Source organism: Nannospalax galili, unplaced genomic scaffold (genome assembly GCF_000622305.1).
Source record: "Nannospalax galili isolate Female #2095 unplaced genomic scaffold, S.galili_v1.0 scaffold1176, whole genome shotgun sequence".
NCBI classification, from domain to species: Eukaryota; Metazoa; Chordata; class Mammalia; order Rodentia; family Spalacidae; genus Nannospalax; species Nannospalax galili.
Window position 1 is genome coordinate 1,374,184 of NW_008338883.1, and position 12,976 is coordinate 1,387,159.

Here is a 12,976-nt window from a genome sequence, read left to right on the forward strand (position 1 = left end):
TTAAGCTTATAGACAAATCATAAAAGAGAGAATAATAGGAAAGGGTTAAATATATCAGGAATATAATGTCATTATGTATGCTTCTAGGAAAAAAATGTTGTGGGACTGGAGAGATGGCTCAGCGGTTAAGAACACTGGTTGTTCTTGCAGAAGACCTGGGTTCAAATCCCAGCACCCAAATGGCAGCTAACAACTGTCCTTAACTCCAGTTCCAGGGGATCCGACAGCCTCTTCTGTCCTCCACGGGCATTGCACGACATGGGTGCACTTACCTACATGCAGGCAATACATGCATACACATAAAAATAATAAATAAATTTTTTAAGTTAAAAAAGAAAAGAAAAAAATGTAATGCTGAGCACTAGGCACAGAGGAATGCTACACAGTGATAGTTGGATTTAGAGTCATTTAATAATTAGTCAGCTCTTACCAGAAAGAACTCTCAGTGCCACTCCACTGGGAGTGGCTCTTGCCATAAAGAACTCTCAGTGATAAGGGGAGGCAGAGTGGGGTTTATAAAACAAGTACATCATGCCAAGGGCAAAGCAATGACCATAGTTACATTAGATCACCATAGTTACACCAGACAGGGTCAGGGCAGCTAACAAAGGTTTTTTTAGTTAACAATTAGCTGGGCGTGGTGGCACACGCCTTTAATCCCAGCACTGGGGAGGCAGAGGTAGGTGGCTGGTCTACATAGTGAGTTCTAGGACAGCTGGGGCTACAGGGAGACCCTGTCTCAAAAAGACCAGGAAAAAAAAAAAAAAAGTTTCTGAGTTTCAATAAGGAAAAACCACTTTTTCAGAATTGCAGAAACAGTGGGCTCCCTGAAACTGCTGAATGAGTGGGCGTTCTACCTGGCTAGTTGTAAGTTTCCCAGTATTGTAGAAACAGTGTACTCCCTGAAGTACAGATACAACTTTCATGGGATGGTACCTGCTTGACTGACTGCAGTTAGAGCAGGGATGGAATGGGGGTGGGGGTGAGGGTCTAGGTGGAAACAAAGGGTGTGTAACAGTCAGCTAGAATAAAATGGAGTCAGTTTTGCCACTTTTATATGACTGAGATACTGCTTCTTAGTACAAAACATGAGAAGTAAAATTTTTACATACATAGCTCAAGCATGGGCTATGTTTGAGATTAAATTTTATTATTATTATTATTATTATTGGTGCGTGCGTGCGTGTAAAGTGGTTGAGTGCAGGTGGAAGTCAGGAGACAACTTTCAGGAGTCACTTCTCTCCTGCCATTGTCAGTTCTAGGGATCCAACATAGGTGGCCAGGCTTGCTGAACATGCACCTGTATCTACAGGGCCATCTTGCTAACTCATTTTTTTTAAAGACAGGGTCTCCCACCAAGCGGATCTCTGTGAGTTCCAGGCCAGCTGGAGCTACAGGGAACCCTGTCTCAATAAGACCAAAAAACAAATAAAAAATAAAAGGGTCTCCCTGTAGCCCCAGCTGACCAGGAACTCATCGTGTAGAACAAGCTGGTCTCAGTCTCACAGAGGCCTGTCTCTGCCTCCCAAAGACTGCGATTAAATGTGTACACCATCACACTTGCTACCCATATTAAATTCTTGATTCATTAGTAGATTGACATTTTCCCCCTTTACCTGGCCTTTGGGAAAATGATTCTTAAAATAGCTCGTATCTATAGTTGCTGGCTTGATTTTTGTTATTAGTCATATATCATAGCTTGCTTTATCAGATTATTCATTAAAATGATAGGATGCCACATCAGAGTTTAAGAAAAAAAATATGGAAAATTTATTGTCTAACTTATATGTTATACCATTGTGACAATTTTGGTGACTGAATTCCAGCCTTAGTTGAATTTTAGAATTCAGGTCATTAGCATTTATATTTAGTATGAAAATTTTCCTGCCTTGGCTCAGCAGGTGAAGGCTTTTGTTGATGAGCAGAATTCAATCTCTGGAACCCACATAAAGGTGGAAATAAACTCCAAAGTTCTCTTGGTCTATATGCTTGCACCATGTATAAACCCCCATTACCCCAGTGCTGGGATCGAAGGCATGCACCACCACACCTACAAATAAAATTTAAAAAGTCAGTTTTATTTTGTATTGTTTGTTGTTGTTTACCAAAGCATAATTAACAAAATAATAGATAACAACTATAAAAGGCTAAAGTCCAAGCTCTCTTGTCCTCTACTAAGGACTACTTCTATGACTGTAGAATGTGTGACTTGGCCTCCGACTGGCTATGTAGTGGAGGATGGCCTTGAACTCCTGATTCTCCTGCCTCTGCTTCCTGAGTGCTAGGAATACTGGCATTCTTAAGTAGCCACATCTATTTCCATTTCAAGTAATGTCATTTGTTAATTATAAGAACTGTCAAGTTTTCTATAAAGGGCCAAGTGACAAATGTTGTAAGCTTTCAACCGTATGCTCTTTAACTAGTATTCAGCTCTGCTGGTATAGTACCAACAGTCAGAGACAATACCAAATACATAATCATGGCTAGGTTCCAATAAAATTATATTTATGTATGTGGAAACTTGAATTTTATGTGATTTTTATGTGTTATAAAAAGGTGGTTTTGATTATTTGTTGTTATTAAACCACTTAAAAGTGTAAACTGGGCTAGCAGTATGGCTCACTGGGTAAAAGCATTTGCTGTAAAAAGTTTGATGACCTGAGTTTGATTCCCAGGACCTATATTATAGAAGGAGAGAATCAGCTACTGAAACTTGTTCTCTGTTCAGGGCCAGCCTTATCTACATAGTGAGTTCTAGGCCAGCTGGAGCTACAGAGAGACTGTCTCAAAAAGAAAAAAAAAAAAAGAAGAAAAAGGAAAGTTGTCCTCTGACCTCTCACACGAGTGCTATAGCGTGTGTGTGTGTGTGTGTGTGTGTGTGTGTGTGTGTACATACACATGTGCATCTATGTGTCCATGCTCTTGCGTATGTGCGCATGTGTGTGTGCATATGGCGACTACAGGTCAACGTTGAATGTCTTCCTCAATTGTTTACCTTATTTTGTGAGACATCATCTCTCATTGAACATGAAGTTTGCACTTAGCTTGACTGGCTGACCTGCAAGTCACAGGGACTTTGCCTCTCCGATGCTAGGATTACTGATGGGCACCACTGTGCTTTGCCCAGATTTTATGTGAGTGCTAAAGATCAAATACAGGCCTTCATACATACAGTCATTGCAAGTACTTTACCAACTGAGCATTCTTCCCAGGACAGTTTTTGTTTTTGTTTTTGTTTTTGTTTTCTGCTTGCTTGTTTTGAGACAGGGTCTGACTAACTGGTCTTGAACTTCAGATCCTCTTGTCTCAGCCTCTAGTACTAGGATTGTAGACATACACCACTGAGCCTGGCTTCTGTTGTTGTTTGTTTTGTTTTGAGACAGGGTCTAGGGTAGCCTAAGCTGGCTTCTAACTCTCTAGTGCATGCAGACAAAATAAGTGTAATTTCAAGAATAAAAAGATTGGGGAGTAGAGAGATGGCTCAGCAGTTAAGAGCACTGACTGCTCTTACAGAGGACCCGAGTTTGATTCCCAGCACCCACTAGACTAAAATATAAACATAAATTTTTTTTCATAAATTTTTTTAAGGAAATTCTAATTCCTGGCCTAGAGAGGTGGCTCAGGGGTTAAGAACACTGGCTGTTCTTGCAGAAGACCTGGGTTTGAATTTCAGCACCCACATGGCAGCTAACAACTGTCCATAACTCCAGGCCCAGGGGGTCTGACAGCCTCTTCTGACCTCCGCGGGCATTGCACAACAGGGGTGCACTTACCTACATGCAGGCAATACACAAATACACATAAAATAAAAATAAAATTTAAAAAAAAAAGATCCATATAATATCCTCAGATGTGTTTGTGACAGGAACTGTTGTATCCCAGACTGGCCTCCAGCTTGCTATGTAATGGAGGATGACTGTGAGCCCCCAATCCCCCTCCTCCTGTAGCCAGGTACTGGCATTGCTGGTGTGTACCACCACATCCAGTCTATATGTTTGTATTTAAAGCTATACATAAGGAAAAATTAGTAGCCAAGTGTGGTTGCTTACACCTATAATTCCAGGACTTAGAAAGGAAGATTACATTGCACTTAGGATCAGCTTCAAGTCAAGCAAAATTAAAATAAGCAAAAATTAATGCCATCTTTTCCACAGTGCATTTGATTATGACACAGAAAACATGAATTCTGAAGACATTTACAGCTCCCTTAGGGGTGTCACTGAGGCAATCCAGAATTTCAGCTTCCGCAGTCAGGAAGACATGAGTGAGCCACTGAGGAGGGACCCTAAAAAAGAGGATGGTGACTCAGTAAGTATTTGAAAGTTCTTGCCATCTGTTAGCATACCACCCCAAACTCTGATCTGAATGTTCTTAACCTGCTTCTGTTTCCATCAAGGTGTTTTTTGGTTTTTGAGAGGTTTTTTTTTCCCCCTAAACTTTACTTTCTGTCATTTTTATCTATAATTTTCTAGGAGCTGCCAGTCTACACACATTTCCTGAGTGTCAGCTACATGTCATTGAGTTTTAGGTGTTAGATCTGAAGGCAGAGTTGTCTTCAAGTTCCTTTTAGAGCTCCATGTAGAGATGATTACAATGTGGTTTTGGTTTAAAATGTGCTGTGGAGGAAGGTGAATATGTACTTCAGACTGTGTGAGAAGGGAGGCCTCCATCACATAAAAATCTGTGAAAGAATTACCAAGTGCTGCAGCTAGGAACCAGCTTATATACTTGAGGACTTTGAAGAAAGCTGGTTATATCTGGAGCATTATGTGTACGTGGGCACAGCACATGAGTTTTATCATTGACCTGGGCCTTGAGTATATTAGGCCAAGTGCCTTTCTACTGAGCTATACTGCATGCCTCCCTAGCACCACATGAATCTAGTAATGGAAGTTTGCATTTTCTCTGTTGATTGTAATGATAGTGATTTATATCGTCGATTTATGTGGTTCCAATATACAATGTTATGATCTACCTTTCTGCCACATCTGAATATTTCTATTTAACTGGTTTCCTCTGCTGTTGTACAGAGGTAGTATTTTTTATTTTGGGTCTCCTTAGACTTGTCTCTAGCAGCTTCGACTTCTCTTAAAATAAGCCATCCGTGGCAGGTGGATCTCTGAGTTCAAGGCCAGCCTGGTCTACATAGTGAGTTCCAGGACAGCTGGGGCTACAGTGAGACTCTGTCTCAAAAAGACAGAGGTTAAAAAAAAAAAAAGTCATCCCTGCATTCCTGTGGAGCGCTTTGTTGCTCAGTATTTACAGAGCTGCTACATTTCAGCACCTCTCTGAAGGCCTTCTCCTCTACCCACCTGCCTTCTTTCCCCCACTTTGTTTTCCCTATGCCCTTCTGGCAGATCTTGGTGGTAGTGGTCTAATAAAAATGGCTGGTAAAAAAACATCTTACCACCCAGGTCTGAGGTTCCCTGTCCTAAAAGCTACATGTGGTAGCAACAGCAGGTTAGTAAGAATCACTGCTTAAAAGACATTCAAGAAGCTTGGTGTGTTTGCTTTGCAAACCTTGCATGATAAGGGAAGTGCCTCAAGTAGTGGATTGTGACAAATATGTTCAAATCTCAGACCCTTCCAATTTCCGGCTAAGCAAGTGTTTCATTAGTAAAATAAAAATGCTACTGCCTATCTTCAAAATTAGGGACTGGAAGGATGGATTAGTGGTTAAGAATACTGACTGTTCTTGCAGAGGACCTGAGTTCAGTTCCCAGCACCCACATGGCAACTAACAACCATTTGTAATTCCAGTTTCAGGGAATCTGACACCCTTTTCTGACCGCTGAGGGCGTTGCACAGCATGGGTGCACCTACCTACATACAAGCAATGCACTCATACACATAAAATAAAAATAATAAAAAATATATATATTTTTTTTTAATTGTAGTAGAGGGGCCAAGCATGGTGCCACATGTCTTTAATCCCAGCACTTGGGAGACAGAGGCAGGTGGATCTTTGTGAGTTCTGGTCTACATAGTGAGTTCCAGGACAGCTGGGGCTATAGGGAGACCCTGTCTCAAAAAGACAAAAAAAAAAAAATCACATTGGTGTTTTGCTAGACGTGGTGACAGGTTTTTAATCCTGGCACTTGGGAGGCAGAGGCAAGTGGATCTCTGAGTTCAAGGCCAGCCTGGTCTACATAGTGAGTTCCAGGCCAGCTGGGGCTACAGGGAGACCCTGTCTCAAAAAGACCGGAAAAAAAAAAATTATAGTACAGCTGCGTGTGGTAGTGCACACCTTCAATTCCAGCATTTGGGAGACAGAGGCAGGCAAAGCTATGAGTTTGAGGCCAGCCTGGTCTACATAGTGAGTTCCAGGCCAGCTGGGGCTACAGGGAGACTCTGTCTCTAAAAGAGCAAAAAAAATTGTAGTACATAGGATATATCATGTGGCTCTGTCAAGCTAGCTTTTTCTGTCCTGAGATCTATGTTGATATAACAGCCTCCTTCAACTCTTCAACTCCTGAGCTTCTCTCCTGAAACTGTTCTATCTCAGTTGATGGCAGCATTGAGCAGATACCCAGCAGAAGGGTTGTCTTTGATCTTGTTTCTCGTCCTTCATATCCAGGCTGTCAAGAAATCTGTTAGCTCCACTTTCAGCACATATCCACAATCTTACCATGTCTCACCACTGCCTGTCTTGTTTAAGCCATGTTTATCACCGGCTGTCCTACCTAGATGATTTTAAAAGGCATCTAAATGGACTGGAGAGTTAAGACTGTATACTGTTCTTCCAGAGGACCCGAATTCAATTCCCAGCACCCAAGTTGGGCTATTGGGCTGTTCACAACTGCATGTAACTCCAGCTCTAAAGCATCTCATCTGACACTCTCTTCTGGACTCTGTGGACATCTGCACTTACACATGCACAGAAATACACACACCACATATATGTACATAAGTACAAATTGAAAATAGCCAGGTGAGGTGCCACATGCCTTTAATCCCAGAGACAGATGCATACTAGCTTGATCTACATGGCGAATTCCAGGCCCCTTGGGCCCCTTGTCATCTCTTTTTTTTCATCCATAGCCTTACAGAAGCTGCTGCCTCAGTACAATAACTAGTGCTTCCTTCTATCCTATGACTTCATCCATTACTTTCCTCTGTATTTGTTCTGTTCCTTCATACTGACTTCCTTGTTATTTCTTGAACTGAGCATGTTCCTGCCTTGGGGTCTTTGTACTGGCTGTTCCCTCTAGCTGAAGCACTCTTCCTTTAGGTAGACCCACAGCTGTACCTCCAATCTCTAGTCTTCAAAGATTTCTCAGTAAACCTTGCTCATTCTCCTTCATGTGAGAGCCCCTCTTCCACCCCACACTCATGATGGCTTAATATGGCACTATCTGTTCTTCCCCCCCACCAGACTAAGCTCCATATATTTTACTTATTTGTTAAGTAAATTCGTTTTTGGTTTTTGTTTTGTTTTTTTAATCTTCTTTTTACACACGATATTTCCCTCTAGCCCTAACTGGTCTGGTACTCAGGCGGCCTGTAACTTGTGGCAAACCTTCCAAGTGCTGAGATTACTGGCATTCCCCACACTCCCAACTTCATTACAGTTTTCTATTAATTCTAACCATTCACTAGAATATAAACACTGTGAGGATAGGCATCAGTCTCTCCTTTGTCCACTAGTTTATTCCCACTGCCAAGAGGAATGCTTGGCATGTACTAGGTGCACACTAAATGTCTGAAGACTATGTATAAAGTTCTTAGCAGCTAGATGGTAGATAGGGATGGCATGCTTGTGGTGGTAATAATTTTGATACTAGCATTTGCATTTATATTTGTATTTTAGTAAGGATGTTAATGTACCCGAACTCTTTTAGTGTTCTTCCAAAAGTTATATAGGCCTTTTAAGCCTTTCTTTGAGGGTGGACTAAGCAGCAATATAGAAATAAAGGTTGAAAGATAATATTAAGGTAGCAAATTATTCAATGACAGTATGCCAGATTTTAAGGAGACTTAAAAAAAATGTTTTTTTCCCATTACTGGGGATTGAACTCTGCCTTGCGTGTGCTAGGTAAACCTTCAGGCTGCCATGGAGAAGCTGCCGCAAATCTCAGTGTATATGTTAATTGGTTGAGCCATTGGCAAGAAAATTATCATCATCATTGGATGCAACACTTTGTGATAGTTTATTTGCCCTCTTGACTGTGGTTTCTTTATATCTTTAAACTTTTTCATTTTGAATATAAATTATAATCTGTGATCTACATCATTAATTTTTTCAAGTGGTTATTGTTACCTATCCTTTTTTAACTTTCTTTTTTTTTAAAAAAAAGATTTATTTATATTTATTTTATGTCTGTGTGTGTGTATGTGCCTGGTGCCCATGGAGACAAGTAGAGGGCATCAGATCCCATAAAACTGGAGTTATAGGCAGTTGTTAGCCACCACATGGATGCTGGGAACTGAACCCAGGGTCTTCTGCAAGTGCTCTTAACTGCTGAGCCATCTCTCCAGCCATTTCATTACCTTTCTTAAATAGCCCTTTGAACGTTAGGGAAAGATCTTTTTTTTTTTTTTTTTGGTCTTTTTGAGACAGGGTCTCCTTGTAGCCCCAGCTATATGTAGATCAGGTTGGCCTTGAACTCACAAAGATCTGCCAGCCTCTGCCTCCCAAGTGGTGGGATTAAAGGTGTGCGCCACCACGCCCAGCGGGAAAGATCTTTTTAGACTATAAAGAAGGTATTTGAAAATGAATTAACTTCCTATGCCTTTCTCTTTTAATAGACCTGTGGTGGTCCTGGAATGTTGGATCCAAGAGCAGGAGGTGATGCTACAGACTCCACCCAGACTGTTCTTGATAATAAAACATCATTGCTCCATTCAATGCCTGTTCATTCCTCTCCACGCTCTCGAGACTATAATCCCTATAACTATTCAGATAGCATCAGTCCCTTCAACAAGTCTGCCCTCAAGGAAGCCATGTTTGATGATGATGCTGACCAGTTTCCCGACGGTATGTTACAGGTTACACTGCTGCTACCTACACTTTGGAGGACTGGTAATTAGTGAAGCTAATGGATTGTCTTTGCTCTTTTATTGTATGTAACTCTAAAATGTAAGGATTTGGAGACTGGGAATGTATACTAGTTATAGATTCACCACCACAGAATGTGTTCTCCCTACCTGTAGGAATTTATTTCTAGTGATTTGGTAATTTTCAACCCCAAAGTGAGAAACAGTGGTCAACTTGAGATCACTCTCTGTTGCCGCCAAGGTCCCTTTGACCTCCTCCCCGCGGGGGCAGGGGATAAGTAGACACGAAGTCAACGACACAGACTCCGGGCCACTCACTAGGCAATGTGCAAGTGAGCTCGTTTATTGTGAACACAGGCATCTCCTTTATACCCCCTTCCCTCCTCCCATTGGTCCCTTATGTCCCATTGGTGTCCTTCTTTTGGAGCTGTGGATGTGTTATTGGTTTCTAGCTGCCGGGGCAGATTTCTGGTCAGCGTCTTCCTGCTCATCAACAGGAAGCAGGGTGTGCCTGCGCTGTTGGTCTCATGCCTAGCCTCCTACAACTCTCAAAATCAAGATAACTCTAAATGTCCCCAAAAAAACAACTAAACCAATTATAGCATATGGATTTAGTTTGACCTTAGACACACTTTAATCATTACTTTATTTATTTTTGGCCTTTTTGAGACAGGGTCTCCCTGGTAGCCCCAGCTGGCCTGGAACTCACTATGTAGACCAGGCTGGCCTCAAACTCACAGAGACCCACCTGCCTTTGCTGAGATTAAAGGCTTGGGCCTCCACGCCTGGCTTCAATCACTAATTTTTATACTAGAGTGATAAAATCTTTTTCAAAATTTTTTTATTCCAGGATGGAGCGATGGCTCAGTGCTGAAGAGCACTGACTGCCCTTGCAGAGAACCCGGGTTCAATTCCCAGCACCCACATGGCGGCTACGAACCGTCCTTAACTCCAGTTCCAGGGGAATCCGAAGCCCTCTTCTGACCTCCGCAGCGTTGCATGACACGGGTGCACTCACATACATGCAGGCAATACACTCATACACATAAAATAAAATATGATGGCTAGCAACTAACTGTCTATAACTATAGTTGCAGGGGATTCAAAACTTTCTTCTGACTTCCAGAGCATTGCAGACAGGGGTGCACCACCTACATGTAGGCAATACCAAAAAGACCAAAAAATAAAATAATAATAATAAAATATTTTTTTTAATGTATTCCACGGGTATGAGTGTTTTGTCTGCATATATAATGTACCACATGTATAGAAAACACGTGGAGGCCATAAGAGGATGTCAGATCCCGTGCAACTGGCATTAAGAATGCTCGTGAGCTGCCATGTGGGTGCTGGGAACCCAACCCAGGTCCTCTGCAAGAGCAGCTAGTGCTCTTAGCCACTGAGCCATCTCCAGCTCTGACAAAACTCTTTTGACTAAATAACCTATTCTTATAAAAGAAGAATAAAATCCTGAGCTCTTTTATTAATAAAGGTACATTCAAGGACCTTTTATAGGAGAGACAGTTAGCTGCTGTTGACATGAAGTTGGCTTGGGTCTAAAGGTCTAACAGTCATTAATCTGCATAGCCTGGTGAGGTGCTTACCCTCTAAGTGTCCGTTGTCACTTTTGGAAAAGCGGAGTCTTCCCTTCTGATCACAGTAAGCAGAAGGCACTGCTAAGATGCCTAAAAAGTGATGATAAAAGTACAGAAGACTTTGTATCCTTACTGACATAGAATTACATTTTTTACTTCTATGATCTCCTAATCTTTTTTTTTTTTTTTTAAGTTCCTGGGGCTGTAGAGGTGGCTCAGTGGTTAAAAGCTCTTACTCAGTTTCCAGCACCCATAATCAGATGGCTCACAACCACCTGTAGCTCCAATTCCAGGTGATCCAGTGCCTCTAACCTCCACCCTTACCTGCGTTCACATGCACCTGCACTCATGTGCACAGACAGGTACACATATACACAATTAAAAGCAAAAGAAATCTTTAGGGGACTGGAGAGATGGCTCAGTGCATAAGACTCAGGTTCTATTCCTAGCACCCACATGACAATTAACAACTGTCCATAACTCCAGTTCCAGAGGAACTTCTTCTGACCTCCACAGATATTGCATGACACAGATGCACTTCATGCAGGCAATATACTCATATACATAAAATGATAAAAAAAAAATTTTCTTTTTTTTTTTTTTTGAGACAAGGTCTCCCTCTAGCCCCAGCTGGCCTGGAACTCACTATGTAGACCAGGCTAGCCTTGAACTTACAGAGATCTTCCTGTCTCTGCCTCCTAAGTACTGGGACTAAAGGTGTGCATCACCACACCCCGTAATAATGGACACTTTTAACTCTTAAAATAATTGATTTGGCAACAGTGAGTGAGTGAAACCAGTATTCAAAGTTTGCTTGGAGAAGTTTCCAATGGTGGGGTCAGATTGTCACCACTTAATTCACTAAAAGTAGAATGCTCAGACATGGAGAGCATCATGGCATCAAGTGCATACTGCAGTGTATAAAGAGGATTTACTAGAAATGCTTGAGAAGGGGGCACAGTGTAAGGTAAGAATGATAAAAACTTGCTGTTAAATCTAGGTGGAGGGGTATCTGGGAGTTCTTTCTTAAGTACTATTGTTGAAAACTTTTAAGTCACATTGGATGACAAAATAGAAAATCTATGTCTCTTTTGCAGTCTACCTTGGTTATGTCAATGTTTCATAAGGTTATAAAGCTGTCATCTCTATGCATGAGATAGTCAAGCTATAAAATTACAACATGAATATTATGTCTTGTTGACAGATCTTTCCTTAGACCATTCTGACCTAGTTGCAGAGTTGTTGAAGGAGCTGTCTAACCATAATGAACGCATAGAAGAAAGAAAAATTGCCCTCTATGAACTCATGAAATTAACCCAGGAAGAATCTTTCAGTGTTTGGGATGAACACTTCAAAACAATACTGCTTTTATTGCTAGAGACCCTTGGGGATAAAGAGGTAAATTACAGAATATATAAACCATATTCTATTCTGTCTAACTCTTTATTATTTATCTTAATTTTGGTTGGGTAGGGGTGTGTTAGGGATTCAACCCAGGGCCTCTCCTGCCCTTGCCTATTTTTATAGCTTGCCTGTTGATCAATTACTACACACATTTGGACACTGAGATGAGTCTATTCTGCTGCTGCTTTCGGCTGTGGAATCTTCACCTTAAAGTGCTACTTTTTATTTTATTTTATTTTATTTTATTTTATTTTATTTTATTTTATTTTGGTCTTTATGAGGCAGGATCTCCCTGTAGCCCCAGCTGTCCTGGAACTCACTCTGTAGACCAGGCTGGTCTTGAACTCACAGAGATCCACCTGCCTTTGCCTACCAAGTGCTGGGACTACAGGCATGTGCCACCACACCCGGCTAAAGTGTTACTTTTTAAAAGCAATGTTTTTCCAGACAATTTTGTGAAGTTGTCAGCAGTGAAAAGGAAAAGTAGCAGGTTGATTCTTATTAAAAATACAGATTATCTGGGCTGGAGAAATGGCTCAGTTGTTAAGAGCACATAGTGCTCTTGCAGAGGACCTGAGCTAGATCCCAGCACCCCCATCAGGCAGCTCACAACCTTCTGGAACTCCAGTTCCAGGGTTTCCCACACCTTCTGACCTTCCTAAGCACCCTTTCACAAGTAGTGTGCACTCACCCAGACACGCACATAAACATGAATACATTTAAAGATACATGTTTGTATGTTACTTGTTTTGCTTATTTAAATTTGTAAAAATTAATTAATTAATTTTAGTTGTAAAAATTCCTTTTAAAGTAAAAATGTTGTTCATTTATTTTGAATTAAGTAAAAATGTTTATTTTGAATTGTAAAGTAATATAACCAGGTGCAGTGGCTCATACCTATAACAACACTTGGGAGGTTGAGAGAGAAGAATCACTGCATACATACATCCATACATCCATTCAAACATCCAACATCCATA

General features: G+C 41.2%; 1 protein-coding gene across 27 annotated transcripts in view; it reads left to right on the plus strand.

Annotated features, from left to right (window-relative positions):
* The window catches only part of Clasp2 (cytoplasmic linker associated protein 2), a 220,169-nt gene that overhangs the window by 173,874 nt on the left and 33,319 nt on the right, over positions 1–12,976 (plus strand). For all 27 annotated transcript variants that reach the window (XM_008833413.2, XM_008833404.2, XM_029563675.1 and 24 more), the window contains 3 exons: positions 4,155–4,308; positions 8,749–8,977; positions 11,797–11,990. In XM_008833413.2, coding sequence (XP_008831635.1) covers positions 4,155–4,308; positions 8,749–8,977; positions 11,797–11,990 — 577 coding nt within the window. The remainder of the gene's footprint in view (positions 1–4,154; positions 4,309–8,748; positions 8,978–11,796; positions 11,991–12,976) is intronic.